This window comes from Tiliqua scincoides, chromosome 3 (assembly GCF_035046505.1).
Source record: "Tiliqua scincoides isolate rTilSci1 chromosome 3, rTilSci1.hap2, whole genome shotgun sequence".
In the NCBI taxonomy this organism is placed as follows: domain Eukaryota; kingdom Metazoa; phylum Chordata; class Lepidosauria; order Squamata; family Scincidae; genus Tiliqua; species Tiliqua scincoides.
Window position 1 is genome coordinate 15,092,166 of NC_089823.1, and position 21,987 is coordinate 15,114,152.

General features: G+C 44.0%; 1 protein-coding gene across 1 annotated transcript; it reads right to left on the bottom strand.

The window, feature by feature from the left end:
- Positions 1-32: 32 nt before the first annotated feature.
- CCDC82 (coiled-coil domain containing 82) lies at positions 33-17,885 on the bottom strand. Its single transcript, XM_066620638.1, has 8 exons — positions 17,809-17,885; positions 12,784-13,362; positions 9,982-10,201; positions 9,738-9,830; positions 9,314-9,438; positions 7,727-7,897; positions 5,201-5,386; positions 33-2,102 (listed from the first exon to the last, which is right to left on the bottom strand). The coding sequence occupies exons 2-8, from the start codon at positions 13,351-13,353 to the stop codon at positions 2,037-2,039; spliced, it is 1,431 nt and encodes a 476-aa protein (XP_066476735.1). The 5' UTR covers positions 13,354-13,362; positions 17,809-17,885; the 3' UTR covers positions 33-2,036.
- Between the last annotated feature and the right edge of the window lie 4,102 nt (positions 17,886-21,987).

Here is a 21,987-nt window from a genome sequence, read left to right on the forward strand (position 1 = left end):
TCGACACAATATGTTATTTCAGACTTTTCTTTTTAATGCTTGTTCATTTGTCACAATAAACTTGAATATATAAAACACTGAATGTTTGTAAGCAGAAATCAGGGTTGCAGATGGAGATATCTGTGCTGGCCTTCCCTACCGCACTGCTGTCCTCACCATCTCTTAAGCAGCAACCATAAACATACTTACTTGGAAAGCAAATGCCACTAAATGTACTGGAACTTACTTCTGAGTAAACCTGTAAAGAACTGGGCTTAGTCTTTCTCCTTCTGCAACTGCGCTGCTAATGGTGTAGCTATGGGAGGGCAGCAGGGTAAATATTGAAGGTGACACATTGAGCCATGTAAGCCCCTCCCCCTTGCTGATGGAGCCATTCCGGGCAGTGATGGCAGTGCATAAGAAAGCCTGGCATCTCCTATAGGTTGCCACTGCTGCACAGAATGGCTTTGCTGGCAAGTGGGAGGGGCTGCTTACATGGAGCACTGTGGCACCTGTAGTACTTACAGCACCACCCCCCTGTAGCTATGCCACTGCCTACTAACATGTTAATTAGTTTCTGGGTCCAGTGTTGGCACTGCAGCATGCGGTTCAGTGGCAATGGATGAATACAACCAGCTTGGTGATAGATCTTAAAACAGAAAAATATCAGAATAGCTAACTAAATAGACATTGAGTCCAATGTTCATTCTTGCAGCAAGCTTACTAGCAAGGTATGACCATGACAGCCATCCCATTGACCCCAGGCTGGTAATTACAGCTGTACTGCCACTGAACATGGAGGCTCCATTCTCATTCAAGGTCCACAGGCAGGTTGATCATTTTCAGTTCTTACCTAAAGCAACACGCACGGCTATGGTGGAGTTGAAGTAATGCCTATGAATTAATGCCTATGAAGTGACTTAAGAGGGAAAAACCACATGTGATTGTTAGTTACTCCAGTTTACTGAACTACTAATTTAGAGGTAATAGAGGACCACATTTTTGGACCACATTTTTGAGCCATGTCAAGTATAGCAACATAGCTCAACCTGCCTCATGAATTTGGAGCACCCTTCCTATGAGCTACTTTTAAATATTCTGAAATAGATCAGAAAACTCAAATTTGTCGACCATCAATATTCTAATCTGAATTCATTATTGGCAATTTGCTACCCTCAAATTCAATATGGAGGTCGTAATGAGCATCCATAATGAGCATCTCTGAATTACAGTCAAAAAGGGAAGCAGATTCATTGTTATCATATACTTAATCAACAGACCTACACCAATCAGATGTAAAGCATCTTCCCCTTCAAATGCTACAAAAATGATCAAATAATATAACTTATTCGAGCACAATTCAGTATTGCACTCAATCTGAACTGGCAGTTCTATTTTTACTTTGCTTCAGTGAAGGCCAGTAATGTTGGAGGTTTTTTTTACCTTTCAGCCAACTGTGCTGGCTGCATGCAGGTCCATAAATTCTGGGTCTCCAGGATGCATAAATAATGATAGCCTGCTGGTCTTCGGGAGATAATCTGTTACTGCCCTGTGTTCTGGGGGCAAAAATAATACTTGATGCATATAGCAGCTTCTAAACACTGTGCTGAGAAAACAGCAGGCTTCTTAAGTTCGGGGGGCTTCTCACCATGTAGACCTTTCCTCTTCCAGAAAGAACTGAAGTTAAGCATTTCTTAAATGTTAGCACAATCCACCTGGTCACCGCTGCACAGCAAATTTCATTTCCTGAATGAATCCCCAGGTTATTCAGAGATTGTTTTTCATTTTTGATCATCAACTTCAACTGCTCAGGATTAAAGAACTCAGAGAGGACTTCCACCATAATAAAATGTCTTTAGGTAGTTATTCTGATAATTAAAATATATGAAAAACAAATGTGCATTAAGTCATTTATATCCAGAATAATTTACAGGTACATAATTAAAGCCTTGGAAGAAATAAAAAATAGCAGGAATGCAGCAAGATCTTCAAACATGATCACCAGTCTAAACAAAACACATTTGTACAATTTTTCTTCAAAATGTGTTTGTAAACACTCAGTCCAGTTTTTCTTCTTGGAAAAAATCTGCATTGTCCATGTGCACTTCAAGATCAGTATATCGCTTCAAACAAAACAAAACAGAGCATTAACAGCCTTAAATTCCAAGTCAAGCTTTTATGTTGCATAATTTTCAGTCTTTTTCATCTCATGGCACACTGACAAGGTATTAAAATTGTAAAGGCACCATCGGTTTTTTGACAATTGACAAGGCACATCATGCTGCTGGTGGGAGGCTCACATTCCCCAATGGCCGTACTAATAAATGACCCTCCCCAAAACTCCCACGGCACATCTATGGACCATTTGCGGCACACCAATGTTCCGTGGCACACTGGTTGAAAAACACTGGTGTAATAGAAGGAACAAGGTGGCATACAGAGACTTGCCCAAGTCAAAGGAATATCCACACAAATGGCCAAGTCAAAGGAATATCCACACAAATACTGAAGGTAAATATTTTAGGAATGAAAAAATTCAGGATCAGACCAAAAATCTATTTATTGCTCAATCCTAACCAGCACTTATACTAGTGTAGCGACTGCTGCGGCAGCCTAGGGTGTTGCAGAAGTGCCACAAAGTGCTCTGTGACACCTTCTGAGTAAGGGATGCCAGCAGGAAGGCCTGTGCCACCCTTCTGGCACTGGAACCAAATGAAGCACCTGATGCAGAAGTTGAGCTCCTGCCAGGCAGCACAGGGGTGCGTGGAAGGGCAGAATGGGAGTGGGGAAGGGGTTAATGTGGCAGGGGGATTGATCAGGCACAAGGAGGGGTGGGATTGGTAGCAGCAGCACACACCATATCCTAATCCCCCTCCCGGGCTTGAAAGCCTGACATGAAGCTTCTTGGACTTGTACCAGTGATTTCTCATTGGCCCAGATACGACTAGACACAGTGTGCAGGTTGAGGCTTTATCCAGGGTAAGGGGACGAGTGTCTCCTCCATTCTCCTCTTTTCCCAGCTTGTGCTGAGTGGCCTCGCTACCTCAGTGCCAGTTAGGATTGGGGTGTGTGTCAACCAACCTACCTTTCACAGTGGCCAGATTCTCCCAGAAAACCCACCAGAAGGGCTGGAAGATTGCCTGATGTTGCACCTCCTCAGAAACTGCTCTTCAGCAACATACTGCCTCTGAATGTGGAGGCTCTATACAGCCACCATTACTAAAGAGCAGGAAATTCTGGTTCTAGATCAGGACCCAGGTAGATGCTTTCTACTAGGTCAGGCCACTGGTTCCTCTAGCTCAGTTTTGTCTGTGCTGACTGGCAGCAGCTCTCCGGGGTTCCAGGTGGGGTCTTTTCCAGTGGTGCTCTACATCACTGAACTACCAATCTGCTTCTATTATTAGTGAACTCCAGAATACTAGCGCAATTCCTGCAGATTTAACAACAGTACCAAAGGGACAGTTTTGGGGAGTGCTGCTTCTTCCCATCACACTGGAAGAGATTTCAACAGACAAAATGCTACCTGTTACCCAATGTATGAAGGGAAAACGAGTCTTGCCTTTGGCAGCCTCCAGCAACTCAAAAGACACAGTTCAGGTAGGACATATTTTACACCCGTAAGCACACTAATTTTAAGTGTACCTTCTTCACTACCTGTGATTGCTAGTGACAAATGCACCACTAAGGAACAAACTTGCGCCTTTCGTTTTTTGTTAATAATGCAGAACTGTCTGGTAGAAGCTGCATTCAATTAGCAATCAGTTGGAAAACGTTCTAGAAAGTAGACTGCTTTGTGACAACCTCTCATTTGCAGAAATTGCGATAGCAGCAGGATGTCACATGTTGACAGGATGAAGTCTTGCAAGGAGAGAAAAAGAGACCAAGCCCCCAGGCCCAAAGAGACTGAAGCATCTTCTCTGCAATGCCAACCAATATCTCTGCCTTTACTCCTCTTCCCAGTCACAAAGGGAAAGTTAGACTGTACCAGAAACAGGTCCAGAGAATTTATTGTAGCAACCCTTGAGGATTTAAAATGGGAGATGCTTCCAGGCAATGCACTTAAGACCATAGTGCTAAGATCACCAATAAACCATCCTGCTGGCAAACTAGGCAGCTTAAAGTACAGATGTAGCAGAAATATGGTCCTTTGTGTTATTAAAGCAGAAAAAAGAAAAACAGCCCTGATTTTTAAGTAGGTGCTACTCCCAAGTACGTTTTCTTCATACACTCTGGCAACCTATTCCAATGTTTCTCAAACTATGGGTCGGGGCTCACTAAGTGGGGCATGAGCCAATTTTAGGTGGGTCCTCATTCATTTAAATATCTATTTTATTTTTAATATATTAGACTATTTTTAATATATTATTTATCGATATTATATATCGATTTATTAGAAACTAGATATTTAATATCTAATATATTAATTAATTAATAATTAATAATTATACATTATAAATCTAATTATATTAGATTAATATCTAATATATTAGATATTAGAAACATTCCAATGTTTCTCAAACTATGGGTCGGGACTCACTAGGTGGGGCATGAGCCAATTTCAGGTGGGTCCTCATTCATTTAAATATCTATTTTATTTTTAATATATTAGACTCTAATATATTTTTAATATATTAGATTTTTAATATATTAGACTAAGCTACAGTGGTATGTGACTGCATTTGGGGAAATGTGACAGATCTGTACTTTTAACAGGCTACTATGTATATTAACAATGATAGTCAATGGGGCTTACTCCTGGGTAAGTATGGATCGAAAACTTTGGAATGTTTGGAAAACTTTTTTTAAAAACAGATCAACTACTGCTTGGGAGGGTTAGAAGGGTTAATCTTTATTTAAAGTAAATTTTTAAAATTATTGTAAACTTTAATGTACTTGATTGATTTGATTTTGTTGTATGGGGAAGTGTTAAAAATTTTCTTGCTTGATGATGTCACTTCCAGTCATGACATCACTTCCGGTGGGACCCAACATACTATCATTCTAAAAAGTAGATCCCAGTGCTAAAAATTTTCAGATTCACTGACCTAAGCCATTTCCTGAGCTGTTTCTCCCATTCTCTGGTTTCACCTCCCTTGAATGATCAGTGTCTCTGCAAAGCCTCACTGCTCAATCAATGATTAATTCTGTTTTAATTTCATTTTAAATCTTATTTTTTGTTTTCAAAGCACAACAATTCATCCCACAATCAGTCTCACTTTACCTGCTTAATCCAGCCATCTGTAGTCAGTTGCTTGAAAACTCTGTTCACTGTCTCTTTGACTGGCTCATCCTGAAACCCTTCATTCTCCATAATGACGCAGCAATCTTTATATAACTTGTATTTAAAATGCTTCAGGTTGTGATAAACCCGGGTACGGTTTCCACACACAGCACCAACCTTCAACACCTGTATCAAAAGAACAGGTTCATTTACTGAGCAGGTCTTGGACACCAACGGGAAAAACAATGATCTCCATAACTAAACCAACTGATGCCATTTTAAATAATATGATTAACATGGACATAACACAGTCATATTTAACTGAAAGCAACTCTCGCATGTCACACTTTTCCAATGGCAACAACAGTGCCAAGTGACTCAGCCTTTTCCATCCATCCTATCCTCAGAATGGCAGTTCAGGAAGTCACCAGGTGATCATCTGCTTTATTGAGCTGAAACAGTGGTGCCACTGGGGCTGGGGAAAGTTTGAAATAATGAAGTCAAAGGATTAACTCTTTGTTGGTATGCAGTCATTACCTGCAAGTCACAAAGCATACTCTGTTCAACACTAATCGAGTAGTAAAGGACTGATATTATTTTAAAAGCCTACTTACTGAACATAAACTCTGCAAATCCTAGGTTTATACAGTAAAACAGTCACACCAGTGTACATCTAAAGAGTCAATTCACTTTACAAAGTTAGGGAATGCAACATAAGGAACATCATAGGCACACCAACCTAGTTAAAATGGCACATATGTGCAGCAGATGTTATTGACACACAAATGGAACATCGAAAAATAGTCTTGTGTACGTAATTCTCACGTAACAAAATCTCCAGCCTCTAAATGTACTGTTTCAGCTTCTACATTTATTTATTTGTATATGGCTTACAACTTTATTCCTTGATGGAGATGAATTAACTGATAAAGCAGTGGTTCCCAAACTGTGGGTCGGGACCCACTGGTGGGTCACGACCTGATTTTTGGTGGTTCGCCAAAGGGTGTTGGAAAGATCAGATAATTAATGGCCTCAAGACCCAAAGCTATTCAGAAATCCTATACTATAGCTGCTAACTGCCCTGCAAGGAGCTCAGCTCCTGCAGTTTGCAAGCATGTGTAAATATAGGAAGATAAATGTTGGTGGGTCTTTCTTTCTGGTTATTATTACTAATAAATAAATACTTTTTAGATTATATTTTTTCAGAAGTCTGGTAAACCTAGGTGGTTTCCCAATAGAGTACTGTTTTAAAAAGTGGGCCCCAGTGCTAAAAACTTTGGGAACCACTGTGGTCGAGGATTTTGAGTCCATCTCATTAAGGTTCTCTGGGAGAGGTTGTTCCAGAGACACATATGATCTCTTAATCAAGGATAAACTTAGGTGTGTGTATGTAATATATAAAGTATCCACGCTACTGTTTTGGTTTCTCCAACAGACCAGTTTGAGGTGTAGAATATTGCATGATGTATCTAAGCAAGCAGGATATGTTCAATCTTCCTAGAGACACTTTCTATAGAATTTTACATTGCAATTACTTCATGAAATAATGTTAATTATTGCCTCTGTAGCAGTCCTTTGGTTATAAATAGTTGTCCTCCTTCAAAAGCTTAAGTTCCCTTATTATGATTTTATTTATTGCTTTTATTTATTTTTTATTTCAAAAATTTATATCGCACTTTCCCCATGCTGAAGCAAATGCCCAAGGTATTTATATATTGCACTGTTTCTCAAACTGTGAGTCGGGACCCACTAGGTGGGTCGTGAGCCAATTTCAGGTGGGTCCCCATTCATTTCAGTATTTTGAGTATATTGATGCCAACATGGTACATGACTGCATTTGGGGAGATCTGTACTTTTAACAGGCTACAATGTATATGTATTTAACAATGATAGTCAACATGGCTTACTCCTAGGTAAGTGTGGATAAGATTACACTTCTGTTGGGTTCCAACAGACTGTCATTCTAAAAAGTGGGTCCTGGGCTAAAAAGTTTGAGAACCACTGATATATTGTATAATTATATATTTTATATACTGTATATTTTAATCTTAATTGTAAGCTGCTTTGGGCGTTTTCTCTGGCATAGGAAAGGGATAAAAATCTTTTAAGTAAGTATGTACATAAATATTTGCTTCATAGTCACAGTTATCTTTATAGCTCCATTTTATCTTCATAAATGTGTACATCTTATCTTGCAATGATCCACATTTTTAGAAACAAGGACTACAGAGAAATAAGGAGCAAGAGGACTGTAATGAGTTTGTGTATTTAGCCATGTGCCAGGAACTCATTACCGCACACCTTGATTGTGGCTATAATTAACTACGCTGGAATGTGGCTCATGTATGTTCTGATATAAGTACAGAAATATTTAACCACACATTTGAAAACCCATATATAAAAAGAGGTTAAGTATCATAAATCTTAAAAGCAAAAACCAAATATCACCACCAACAAAAAGACACACAGCATTTTAGCTTTCTAGCTCTTATCAATTTCTAAGTCTGAGAACTGTATAAAATTCACCTGTTTGTCATGCGACATGAAGTCATCTATTTCCAATGTTTCGCTGTTGTACGATTTTCCTGATAGAATCACTGAAAACCTACAGTACCTCTGCAGCTCACAGGCTTGACAGGAACGTTTTACTGTGTTTCCCAAAACAATGCGAACGTGAGGGTAAGTATCAACTCGTTCCTAGAAAAAAAGATATTCAGTTGAAATTTGCTGGTCACTTGTTCCAGTGATCCAGTTACTATATTTCATTAATATAGTGCATTCATATTCAAATTATCTTGGCCAATGTATAGTGGGCTTTCCTCATGCGTGGGTTTGGCACCCACGGATTGACTCAGCAAGGGTGTTGACCCCCTCTGGAGGGAGTCAACATTTCTGTACTTGACCTCCCAGATGTGACCTTAAAGCACTTCTGATCATGTCAGGAGGTCCTCTGATGGCCCCCACCCATGGATTTAATTATCTGTAGGTTTTTGTATCCATCCAGGAACAGATCCCCCACAGATACTGAGGGCCAACTGTAATCTTTAATTTCCTGTTATAAAGTGTACGGATCCAATTATCAATAAACATCCCTATTCATAGTTCTTTTCTCCTTTAACAAGCATTAGAGTTACTTTCCTGCAACAGACAGATAGAAAGATTTGATTTCTATATGGATCTGCCATTAAAATCAGAGCCAGATGAAACTATCAGAACCTGAACTATATATAGTAAAAACTATCAGAAGCAGAAGTATTATATGATCAGTTCAGGTATTACATGATCAACATATATATCCATATACTGACCAATAATGTGAGAGGCAAAACGTTACACTTGTATGTAGTAAGCACAAATCCAAATACAATCCATTCCCCCAAACATGAATCATGAAGGAAGACTTTAAAGTATTTTTTTGCATTCGTCAGATGACACATGACAACACTGATAATGTTGCAGTCATTGTGCATGAAGGTACAGTTGTGACAAAAGCCTGCACCACTTTTGATATCCCTACTTTTAGCCACAGCAGTTGCAACAAATATGTTTTCCAATCTTTAGCCTCTAGGGAAAATTCTGTTTGTTCTATAGACAACCAGAAACCAACTATGGAATTTAACTTGAGACCATTCTCTATGTGCAAAACATTGAAAAAAAGAGCCAGTAAATTGCATTTAGGATTATAAAGTTTACTTTGGTTCTTACTCCAGGCTTCATATGTAGATGCTCACTTCTATGCCAGGGGCAGATCTACACTGAAAGGCAAATAATTCTAGAACCACTGTTATCATTGAAGGGAACAGGGAAGTCCTTGAACACATCTGAGTGCTATCAGAAAGTTACCTTGACCCAGTCAGTTCAGTAAAGTACTGTATTGTCAATGAATGCAACAGAAGTTTGAATTCAGCAGATATATTTAATGTGAGTGATTCAGATATGAATCTTGCTAGACAAAAAGGGCTGCACCTCATAACATCAGCAGTACTAATCTGGAAAAACATTTGTTTAGAATAAATTTTGTAAGTAGCATACTGAGTATTAAAAACATTATGCACATAATGAAATACCCACGCCAGTCTAACGAGTTAATGGACCAAGACAAGGTTCCAATACCTTGTAGCGGTCTTTCCAACGACTCCGAGAGAGTAAATTCTGAAGACGAGGCTGAACAAAACGCTCGTCAAAGAAATGGAGTGAAGTCAGCATCTCCTGTGCATATTTCTTTTGCCTTTCCCCTTCTGCAAGAGGAAAAAATTAACATAATGAGCTTATTTAGGATCCAATCCTATCCAACTTTCCAGCACCAATGAAGCCATGCCAACAAAGCAAGCGCTGCATCCTGTGATAGTGGTGAGCAGACACAGAGGGAGAGGGAATGTTTGCCCCCTTACCAATGAGGCTGCATCGGTGTGGGAAAGTTGGATAGGATTAGGCCCTCAGTCTCACAAACTTATTTGTAAAGTTTCACATTTACTTCAGGTATGAGAGCTTGAAAAGTATAATAGGAAGAGACACTTGAAGGGAGGAAAGAACTTACCATAGAGTGAGATCAAAAAGGTATCATCAATTGCGTTGATAAGAAAAGCTCTGACAACTCTTTGGAAATGAACAGAATGATCAACACGGGCCACTGCAAGGAAAATAAAAGGATTTCATACAATTTCCAACATGGAACTAAATTCTTACTAAGTATGAATCTAAATAAAAATTGATTAAAAATTCCCCACTATTATGTCACAATACAGCAACTTCTGACGATTTCCAACTTATATAAATCTTACAGGATGGGATGTGGTAGTCTAAGAGTTGGCACGGCATGGCTTGCTTTTTCTCTTGGAGATGATTTTCATCCTCAGATTTTTCCTGTCCCAATTCCTCCCCTTCCTCATCATCAACTATGAAATCCTTCATGCTGTCACTCTCAGATGCGTCACTGATTTCAGCTGGTGTGAAGGGAGACGGGCAGGAATCTTCCAAAACAATCCTATCATCTTCACTATCCTAATGGCATTAAAAAACAAAGAATCTTTACAGTGGAATTCTAGGCATGTCTAAGAAGTAAGTTTCAGTCAGTTCAATGGGGCCTGCTCTCAGGTGAGTCTGTATAGCAGTGGTTTTCAACCTTTTGTACCTTACAGCACACTGAAAAGGTGCTAAAATTGTCAAGGCATACTATCCTGACAACTGACAAGGCACACCATGCTCTCAGCTCACAACCCCCAATGGTCCTAGTAATAAACTACCCTCCCTCAAACTCTTGTGGCACACCTGTGGACCATTCACAGAACACCAATTTACTGTGGCACAGCGGTTGAAAAATTGCTGCTATATAGCATTGCAGCCTTATTCTGATACTTGCCCTAAAGCTATTTAATTACACATCTCTCTCTATTTCAGTTCAGTTCAGTAAGACTTTTATTGGCATAAAATACAGAGAAAGAACAGAACAAAACAGGAATATACAAAGACAACACAACACAACATAAGCATAAACATCAGTCGCTGCCCAGAGTCCCAGGGCTCTGCCTGGCTATTACCCCAGATAAAAAGGAAGCAACATTATCCAGAGTCTCAGGATCAGGAGTGGAAAGGAGAGGCTGAAGCATGGTTGAATCCCCCCAGCCCTGCATCCTAGCTAACAATGGACCTAGAAATTTCTTGCGTGACACATCATGTAGCGGGCAGTAAAAAAAGGTATGCATTAAAGTCTCCACGCAATTCCTACCACACTTGCATTTCCTCTCTAAGTAGGGGATACCGCTGAACCTGCCCGTTAACAAGGCTGATGGAAGAGCGTTACACCTTGCCAGTGTGAAAGCTCTCCGGGCCTGTGGGCACACCAGGTGGTAAAAGAAGGAGGCCGGTTTCCCAAAACTGACTGGAATATGAAGATGGAGTGGAGAACAAGTGGTTCTGGCGGCACTAAACAGCTCTTGTTGTTCGATATCCAGAATTCTTCCTTTGACAATTCTGTAAGCTGCATCACAACCAATCATACCTAACTCTGCAGTGTCCAGCCCTATTGACTTAATTTTAGTTAGAAGATCAGTGATCTCTATAGGCAGGACTCGATCCGATAATAATTGATGCATTAGATCAGAAGAGGTGGGGTTAAATAAAATTAAAAATCTCTCTATTTCAAGGTAACTTGGGAAACCAAAAGCATAGGAAAACCCACTAACATTCCCCCATCCCAACACACAGGGTTAATAGACCATGCCTGCCTGAACCAACTTAGGGTGCAATCCTTCTTGCGCTGGAACAGGCAAGCCAGGAGGCTTGCACTGTATCCAGCATGAGACAGGGCACCACAGTGGCTCAGCTGAAGGTAAGGGGAAACTCTTCCCCTTACTATCCCTGGGTAAACCACTGCAGCCCCTATGGGTGTCCTCAGACTTGTGCCATCTTCGGAGGTGGCGCAAGCCTGAGGAGAGTGGAGCAACTTGAAGCCACTCCATGCTGCTCAGGGAACAGGGTATAATGGAAGATCAGAAGATCATCAGGTGGATGATGTGGTGTTGACAGAGATTCCATGTTTTGACAGCTGTTTGACAGCTCTGGGAAGGGCAGGGCTGGCACCACAGCTGTAATCAATCAAGGCCAATGGAGACTCTGATGGACACCTGAGCTTCATTTGACCTTGATGGGACTTTGAATGGACATGGACTAAAGAGATGGCTCACCTGAGCCTAATTTGGACTTAACAAGGGGCTAACAAGGTAGCTCACAGGTGAGCTGCATTTTGGATTATGAGACATCCAAGGATAAAAGGCAGCTTCAGAAGGAGACAGAGCTATCCTGACCCAGAGGAAACCAGACCAAGAAGGCTACCTGATACAGACCTATGGGAGAAGGGGACTGCCAGGACCCTGCTGGAGGACACAGAAGAGAGGACTGCCAGGACCCTGCTGGAGGAGACACTCTGCTGGAGAGGACACTGCTGGAGAGGAGGGACTCTGCTGCAGGAGACTGGACTGGGAAGACTGAAATGTGCTGTGGAGACTGTATTGGACTTGGACTGGAGGCTTCAGACCTTTGCCCACTAAGTTAAGTGGAGTTTTGGGGAGAGGAAAGCCTCTGGACAAGAGGAATTGCCGGGAGTGTGTTTGTAGCAATAAATTCTTGTTAATTGCTGAACTGATAAGGAGTTCTGTTCATTTCTTTGCACACCACAGCTGCTGTTCTTGGAAAAGGAGGCTGTTAATTAGCCAAAAAGGGGGCATTAGAAGGGAGTTGGAATATTTGGATGGGACAAATTGGCGTAGTCGGCAGGATAGGGAAAATTGGGATAGGACACAGGGTTGGGATCCGGCATAACTGCTGGGTCGCAGCCCCACCTCCTGCTCACCCCCAGCGTGAGCCACTAACACCATGTCCAGGGGTGTTCTGAAGCGCAGGGAAGTCAACGGAGAGGGTTGCAGGCCTCCCGTGACTCAGAACACCTCCCAGGCACAACCAGAAGTCACTTCTGGGAGTAGTTCTGAGACATGGGGAGGCCATCCATGGTTGCTGCAACTCATGGATTCCAAGACCATGGATGCTGAGGGCCCACTGTATATTCTAAAAGTGAATTCAAAATGTACCGTTGGAGAGTCACAGCTACGAGTCTGGGTAGGCCGCCGCTGGGAGAGTTCCTGCAGTTTCAGCAGCCTTTGCTTTTTCCTGTTTGCTTCCTCCTCTGCAGGTGACGTCTGCTGTCCCTGCTCAGTAGGCAAGTCTTCCTCATCTATTACGCAACTGCGCTTCGCAAACACTTTTCTTACAATGTCACTCTCATCGCTGTCCTCGCTGTCGTACATGATAGACCGCCGGGACCTCTTGCGCTTGCTCAGGTTGACGCTTTCGTCCTCCGCATCCTCTGCTGCTGTGTCCTGACAGCCTGCTTCAGCATCTGGACAGCCGCTTGCATCAACCACTGTTTCATTTGCACTCTTGGACACTATGGAGTCCTCTTTTTCTCCCACTTCCTCTTCTGAGCTGGTTTCGAGTTCTTTTTCTGATGTTGATGTAGCATCGCTGTCCTCCTCCTCCTCACTATCACGTAACGTATTCCTCTTAGTTCTCCTCCAATCAACCCGTGATTTGGCTACTGGTTCATCTGCTCTGGCACTTCTCCTGGTTTCATACCTCCTTGTTATAGAATTTGTTTCCATGTGGTCTTACTAAAAAAGAAAATACATTTGAGTGATGAATGACCTTTCTGCTTTCTTGCCCTGATATGAAGAACTGGAAAAAAAAACCTCTATTTTTTTCTGTTCCCCTTCCCCAGACCTAAATGTGAAAACTTGTTTACATGATTGCTACAAGGATTTGTAAGATAATCTAAACTTTTAATTAACATATGCTCAGAGGTAAAGGAACAAACATTCCCTTACCTTGAAGAGGCCTCTGTGATTGCCTCCATACTGTAGGACAGCCATTTTCAACCTTTTTCAGCTCACGACACACTGACAAGGCACTAAAATTGTCAAGGCACACTACCAGTTTTTTACTTACATTAAATTACTACATTACAATTAATTTTAATACAATTAAATCATTACATGACAAAAGGCACAATCCTAACCAGGTCTAATCAGAAGTAAGTCCTATTTTGTTCAATGGGGCTTACTCTCAGGAAAGGATTACAGCCAAAGACTCTCAAGAAGTTTGGAGAGGAAAGTATATGTGATTCTGGAAAGGATCTGTAAAATGTCTTTATTAAAGTGTTATGCCAGAAAGTTTTGGCAAAGACAGGTCAGACTGAGCACATAGTGGAAACGTGTGGGGTGAGGGGCAATGAAGACACACGATTGAAAGAAGTGCAGAATTCAGCTGGAGTGGTGGGGGGGAGAATGTGAGGAAAGTGATTCTGGACTTTAGAAAGGTGCTTAGAGGAGTGAAGGGAGGGACAGTAAAAGAGGTGCTAACTGAGATGATGAGATTTGGGGGGGGGGGGAAATGTGCCTGTGGGAGGGAATGGGGAGAAGTGCCAATTGCCTGCTCCTGCATTTAAGAAAAAGAGTGTGACCAAAAGCCCAATCCTAGGCAATGTCTACTCAAAAGTAAACCTCACTATAGTCAATGGGGCTTTCTCCCAGGTAAGTGTGGATAGGATTGTGGCCCAAGACCCTTCCCCTAAAAGGCAAAAGACAAGGCAGGGAGGGTAGCTCTGGGGAGTTGCAGGCAAACTGTGGCACCAGAAACCTTTTAACCAGCTGGTTCTTGGGCTGGTGGCCTCAGCAGACTCTCTTGCCTGCTCCTTGTTCTCACTCTGGACCTCTCTACCTGGACTTAATACCCAATCGTAGGTGTGTCTACTCAGAAGTAAGCTCCATAATAGTCAATGGGGCTTACTCCCAGGTAGGTATGGATAGGATTGTGACCCAAAGCCCTTCCTCTGAAAGGCACAAGGCAGGGAGGGTCACCTTGGGCAGTTGCAGGCAACTGTGGCAGGAAAATGGGCTTCCATGGACCCTTTGCCAGGTCAGCCAGTTCTTGGGCTGGAGGCCTCAGCAGACATGCTCCCTTCCAACCTGCTTGCCTGCTCCTGCCTCCCTCATTCTCATTCACTCCTCCGGGCATCTCTGGCTGCCCAATCCACTGGTAGGGCAGACTTGATACCCAATCCTAAGTGTGTCTACTCAGAAGTAAGCTCCATAATAGTCAATGGGGCTTACTCCCAGGTAAATGAGGATTGGGTTGCAGCCTTCCTCTTGCTCAGCAGCAGGAGATGCAAAGCAGCCACTTCTCCCCCATGCGCAGCTGCTGCCTGCCTCCTCTGGCCCTGCGGCACACCTGAGACAGCCTTGCAGCACAACAGTGTTCCATGGCACAGCGGTTGAAAACCGCTGCTGTAGGATGCGGCATAGGCCTGGTTGCCACAGCTGCATTGACACTGGAAAGTTAGAGAGGACTGGGCCCAGAATGGTGGTTCAACACCATGGGCCAGGGAGGTATCACAGAAGACTGACCTTGATGCTCAGCCCAAAGGCCCATCTAGCCCAGTATTATTATTAACAGTATTTATATACCGCTTTTCAACTAAAAGTTCACAAAGCGGTTTACAGAGAAAAATCAAATATCTAAATGGCTCCCTATCCCAAAAGGGCTCACAATCTAAGAAGATGCAAAAAGAACACCAGCAGACAGCCACTAGAACAGACAGTGCTGGGGTGAGGTGGGCCAGTTACTCTCCCCCTGCTAAAAAAAGGAGCACCCACTTGAAAAAGTGCCTCTTACCCAATTAGCAGGGGTTATTAGCAGTATTCTTCTTCCAGTGGCCAACTAGTCCTGAAGTTGGGCATGTGGGCACACACCCTTCTTGTGTTGTTGCTTCCCATCATCTGATATTTAAAGGTATACCACTTCAAACCTGGAGGTAGCATCTAGTCATTGTGACTGGTAGCCACTAAAAGTCTAGTTAAGGGTTAACCCAGTGATATTCAGCCTATTTCATTTCATAGCACACTGACAAGACACTAAGGTCCAAATCCTAACCAACTTTCCTGCACTGACTTAGCTATGCCAATGGGGCATGTGCTGTATTCTGCAGTTGGGTGGCAGTCATGGAACATTTGTTTACTTACCTCGGAGCTGCATTGCCCTCACCTCTGTGTTGGAAAGTTGGTTAAGACTGCGTCCTTAAATAGTTAAGGTACACCATCAGTTTTCTGACAATTGACAAGGCATGCTATGCTGTTGGTGGGGCATTCACATCTCCCAATGGCGCTATTAAGAAATGACCCTCCCCCAAATTCCTGCAGCACACCTGTGGACCATTCACGGCACACTAATGTGCCATGGCACACTGGTTGAAAATCCCTGAGCTAACCAGAGGCTCAATGGGCACCTGTCAGAGATGGTCTAGGATTTTCTGCTACAAGCAGGAGGTTGGACTAGCTCAGGACTTTCCAGGATCCGGGGTTTGGGGAAAGCCCTCTGTTCTGTGAGCGGAGTTTACTGTTCCACCTCTGTGCTGCATGTATTTCCCCGTAGATGTGGACACCAGGACATTCTGGGCAGTTGTGTCTGACCTGACATCCTATTGCACAGCCTTCTGGGATGCCAGGCAACCGACACTACTGCCCAGAGAATCCTGGTCCACACTGTTGCATTCCACACTGACTGGAAATAGAAATGGGGACCACATTTTCACTGAACCATGGTTGCGAGTTTGGTGACTGCTGAACTAAATGATTGTGAGGGTGCTTTCCAATTCTTATGATTCTACAATTCTGTTTTCTTATTAAAAAGTCATGTATACAGACAACACGGTATAATAACAGATCCCTTTAAAAGCCACCTGGACTGGGGGTCAACACCATACCTCAGCGATTTTCAGACTTTTTCACCTCATGGCACACTGATAAGGCATGAACATTGTCAAGGTTTTTAGACACTTATAAGGCACACCACGCTGCCAGCCAGGGGCTCACATCCCCCAATGGCCCTACTAATATATGACCTCCCCCAAACTGCCAAGTCTCCCCCATTCCAAATGCTGGGTCAGCCAGTGGGCTACAATGTCTAGTGTTGACCAAAATCTTTGTACTAGAAAGTATATTTTAATATAAGAAAAGCCCATATATTGTTAATATGGGAGCAGGGATGGATGAAAATGAGAAATGCTGGCTTTTTTTTTTTTTAGCCTGGACTAACAAACTATCTAGTTCAGTGGTTCTCAAACTTTTAGCACTGGGACCCACTTTTCAGAATGAGAATCTGTCAGGACCTACCAGAACTGATGTCATCAAACAATCCTAGACTACAATCCTACCCACATTTACCCAGGAGTAATCCCCATTGACTATCATTGTTAAAAGCATATACATCAGTGATTTTCAACCTTTTTCATCTGGTGGCACACTGGCAAGGCACTAAAATGGTCAAGGCTTTTTGACAATTGACAAGGCACACTGTGCTGTCAATGGGAGCTCACATCCTCCAATGGCCCTGTTGATAAATGACCCTTTCCCAAATTCCAATGGCACACCTGGGGACCATTCACGGCACACCAGTGGGCCACAGCACAGTGGTTGAAAATGGCTGGTATACGTAGTAGCCTGTTCAAAGTAAAGATCTGTCACATTTTCACAAATGCAGTCACACCCCATGGCAGCATCAAGTCTAATATATTAAAAGCACACACTGAAATGAATGCGGACCCACCTAGTGGGTCCTGACCCACACTTGGAGAAACACTGCCCCAACATTATTACTATACCACCTCAAGGCCCCCCCCTTCTGTCTGTGGGGAAAAGAGGAAGAAGATATTGTAGCAGCTCAGTCCTGAGAAGTGTTTGGTTTTTTTAAGCCTCTGCACATGCTCAGAGGTACTCTGCCACTAACATGTCATGCTTCTGAGGTCGCTTTGGGATCTTTTGCGGGGAACTTTCCAAAATTTATATGTTTTGATAATTATGTCTAGTGGCGGGGAGTTCCCCTGGCTCACGCGAAGCCCGCGCGATGGGAGTTCTCCGGGTGACGCCCCTCAGTTCCCGCGCTCTCACCCTGCTCTCACCCATCCCCCTCCCCTCCCTGAAGTCCCACCGGCCGCTCCTCGCGCGCGCCTGCCCCCTCCCCGCCCCGAAGCCCCCAACGGCCGCTCCTCGCGCGCGCCCCCCCACCTGAAGCTCCAGCGGCCGCTCCCCGCGCGCGCTCCTGGAGGCGGAGTCAAAATGAGATATCAAATGGACATAAAATGGACGCTGTTTTGTTTTTGTCCCGCCTCTGTGTCGCGCGCTGTGATTGGCTGTTCGTTTCTTCCAATCAGAAGTGCGCCCTTCTCTGCATCGCATCCTTTCGCGCGCTGTGGCCTGTTGACGGAAGCAGCCTCGCGCTGAAGGTGCTACTGCGCATGCCCGTGGCAGATTGGGCTTGGGAGGGCTGCTTTGGGTGCGCTTTGTTTTTCCGCCGCGCGGTGGCGCTGTTGCACAGCTGTTTCCTGCATGACATAATAGTTACATTCTCTCTATGTTGCAGTAGAGTTACAGTATTTTATCAGGGATGTGCAGTGGGTGGGGAGGCAGGTGAGGCAGAGCCTCCCCTCCCCTCCCCTTCTATGCTCCCTGAGGGATCTGGTGGGTCACTCTGAGATGCAGGAGGCTGGTCTAGATGGGCCTTTGGCTTGATTCAGCAGGGCTCTTCTTATGCTCTTAAAAGTCCATCGCAGGTTTCCTGCCATGATGATTATAGCAACATTCAGGTTTTAACGGTAGCCCATCTCAGAATGCAGAATGGCACCAGGAAGCAGGTCTCTTGTGCTGTCCCGAAGGCGCCTGATGGGCACTGCTTGGTGTGGCAATGGGCCGGCCTGGGCTGGATCCCCACATCCTGGAAGATGACGACTCCAAAGGAGTGGGCTCCTTATCGAGCCAGAGGCATTCCTGCTGCCCTGCTATTCCGTTGCTATCCTCCCCCACCAAGAAGGACAGAATGGATAGAGAGCTGATCTTTACACTCTCACATAACACCAGAACCAGGGGACATGCACTAAAATTGAGTGTTGGGAGAGTTAGAACAGATAAAAGAAAATATAAGAACAGCCCCACTGGATCAGGCCATAGGCCCATCTAGTCCAGCTTCCTGTATCTCACAGCGGCCCACCAAATGCCCCAGGGAGCACACCAGATAACAAGAGACCTCATCCTGGTGCCCTCCCTTGCATCTGGCATTCTGACATAACCCATTTCTAAAATCAGAAGGTTGCGCATACACATCATGGCTTGTACCCTGTAATGGATTTTTCCTCCAGAAACTTGTCCAATCCCCTTTTAAAGACATCCAGGCCAGACACCATCACAACATCCTGTGGCAAGGAGTTCCACAGACCAACCACACACCGAGTAAAGAAATATTTTCTTTTGTCTGTTCTAACTCTCCCAACACTCAGTTTTAGTGGGTGTCCCCTGGTTCTGGTGTTATGTGAGATTGTAAAGAGCATCTCTATATCCACTCTGTCCATCCCCTGCATAATTTTGTATATCTCAATCATGTCCCCCCTCAGGCGCCTCTTTTCTAGGCTGAAGAGGCCCAAACGCTGTAGCCTTTCCTCATAAGGAAGGTGCCCCAGCCCAGTAATCATCTTAGTCGCTCTCTTTTGCACCTTTTCCATTTCCACTATGTCTTTTTTGAGATGCGGCAACCAGAACTGGACACAATACTCCAGGTGTGGCCTTACCATAGATTTGTACAACGGCATTATAATATTAGCCGTTTTATTCTCAATACCTTTTCTAATCATCCCAAGCATAGAATTGGCCTTCTTTACTGCCGCCTCACACTGGGTTGACACTTTCAACAACCTGTCCACCACCACCCCAAGATCTCTCTCCTGATCTGTCACAGACAGCTCAGAACCCATCAGCCTATATCTAAAGTTTTGATTTTTTGCCCCAATGTACATGACCTGACACTTACTGACATTGAAGCGCATCTGCCATTTTGCTGCCCATTCTGCCAGTCTGGAGAGATCCTTCTGGAGCTCCTCACAATCACTTCTAGTCTTCACCACTCGGAAAAGTTTGGTGTCGTCTGCAAACCACCTCACTGCTCATCCCTGTCTCCAGGTCATTTATGAAAAAAATTGAAATTGAAAAGCACCGGTCCCAGGACAGATCCTTGGGGCACACCGCTTTTCACTTCTCTCCATTGTGAAAATTGCCCATTGATACCCACTCTCTGTTTCCTGGTCTTCAACCAGTTCTCAATCCATGAGAGGACCTGACCTCTAATTCCCTGACTGTGGAGGGAACCACAGCATGTGGTTGGTCCGTGGAACCCCTTGCCACTGAATGTGGTGATGGCATCTGGCCTAGATGCCTTTAAAAGGGGATTAGACAAATTTCTGGAGGAAAAATCCATTACAGGTTACAAGACATGATGTGTATGTGCAACCTCCTGATTTTAGAAATGGGCTATGTCAGATGCAAGGGAGGGCACCAGGATGCAGATCTCTTGTTGTCTTGTGTGCTCCTTGGGGCATTTGGTGGGCCACTGTGAGATACAGGAAGCTGAACTAGATAGGCCTCTGGCCTGATCCAGTGGGGCTGTTCTTATGTTCTTAAGCAGAAGGGAAAGAACAAAGCCTTCTGCCAATGGGGCACATGCTCATTTTATTGCTTGCGATATTGCTTGTGATAAAGCCGCTTTGAATGCCCTTCAGGGAGATAAAGCGGGTAGAAATTTAGTAAGTAAGTAAGGGTGCAATCCTAACCCCTTATGTCAGTGCTTTCCAGCACTGGCATAGCGGTGCCAGTGGGACGTGTGCTGCATCCTGCAGTTGGGTGTCACTCACGGAGGCCTCCTCAAAGTAAAGGAATGTTTGTTACCTCGGAGTTGCATTGCCCCTATGTCAGTGCTGGAAAGCTCTGACATAAGGGGTTAGGATTGCGCCCTAAGGCTGCAATCCTAACCACACTTTCCTGAGAGTAAGCCCCATTCAACAAAATAGAACTTACTTCTGAGTAGACCTGGTTAGGCTTGTGCCCTAAGATTAATTAATTAATTGGCCAATTGTGCTGGTTCCTCCACTGCTACTGGTGCCTGTGCTTTCTGAGGGCTGATACTGATGTGGGGTCGGCCACTGCTCCCCAATGTGTTCGTGGAGTCACGAACGCTGGGATCAGATCCAAGGGCAACCAGTCCTTTGGCCTGCACCAGCAGCTTGCAAGTCTGGCCAGCAAAGACTCAAGTACCTGGGAAACAAAGGGGGTGAGGCACCAAGCTTTGTTGGCCCAAAGTGTTCACAACCCCCCTCTTTCCAACCAGTCTTTTCTTCTCCGATATCTTAGATTCTAACTTTGTAAGCCAGTAAACACGTCTGTTTCTGGTTTAATTTTCTTTTACAGTGCTTTGATTTGTAAATAGCAACAGCAACATGAGCAGCAGCATGGGGGGCTTTAGGGGTCAGCCAGACTGGGCACAAGGACTCCTATCCATCCGAGGGTCCAACCAGTTGGGCAAAACCCCTGAATCCATCAATATTCTCTCAGTATCTTTCCTTGTAGAAGGCGTGAGATAAAAATCTCACTGAGTTTCATGGGGCTTTAGTATGACTGCAGTACATTACGTTGGAGTGAGCCCTGTTGGAGTGAACTCAATGGGACTTATTCTGAGTATACCCACAGAGGATTGCACTGTTAGTCTTTACATACCAGCTTGATTTCATTTAATCAGATTGCTTCCAGATCACCTCTACACTGAAAGTATGCATGGGGGTGTTGAAAAAGCAACAGAAAGAATATGTAATAATTATATAGTATATTATCTTGTATATTCCCCTGGGGGCTGGGGATAAGAATAGGCCCTCAGTTTGGCTGTACTTGTCGTAAGAGGCGACTAAACAGCCACCGGGTAGATGGGCCTCGTCAGCCTGGGAAGGCAGCTCATCTGAGTGAAGGAAAACTCCAATCCCAAACCTCCACTGCCTTGTGGCTACATCCAGTTATGGAAAAGGCTTCAGGAGTCAACCTCAAGGCAAAATCCGGAGCCGGAGTCCCTGAGGCAGTTCATGGCTGAACATAGTCACGTTCTGGCAACTCCTGTGACGCTGTAGCAACTCCTGGCAACTCCAATACGCCAAACGTATTGGCCTCTGCCTTTCCATTGGACCATTTCAGCGACATGGAGAGGGGGGATTTGCTGCATGGGTAACAGCCTATCCTCCATACCTACTTTACCCAGGCTTCGCGCACTGGAGAGGACACTCTGTTCCAGAACCACCATTCAGAGCGTGACACCATGGTCTTTCGAGACTGAAGGATGCCAACATTATATATATAATTATAATGACAAAGTATAACAAT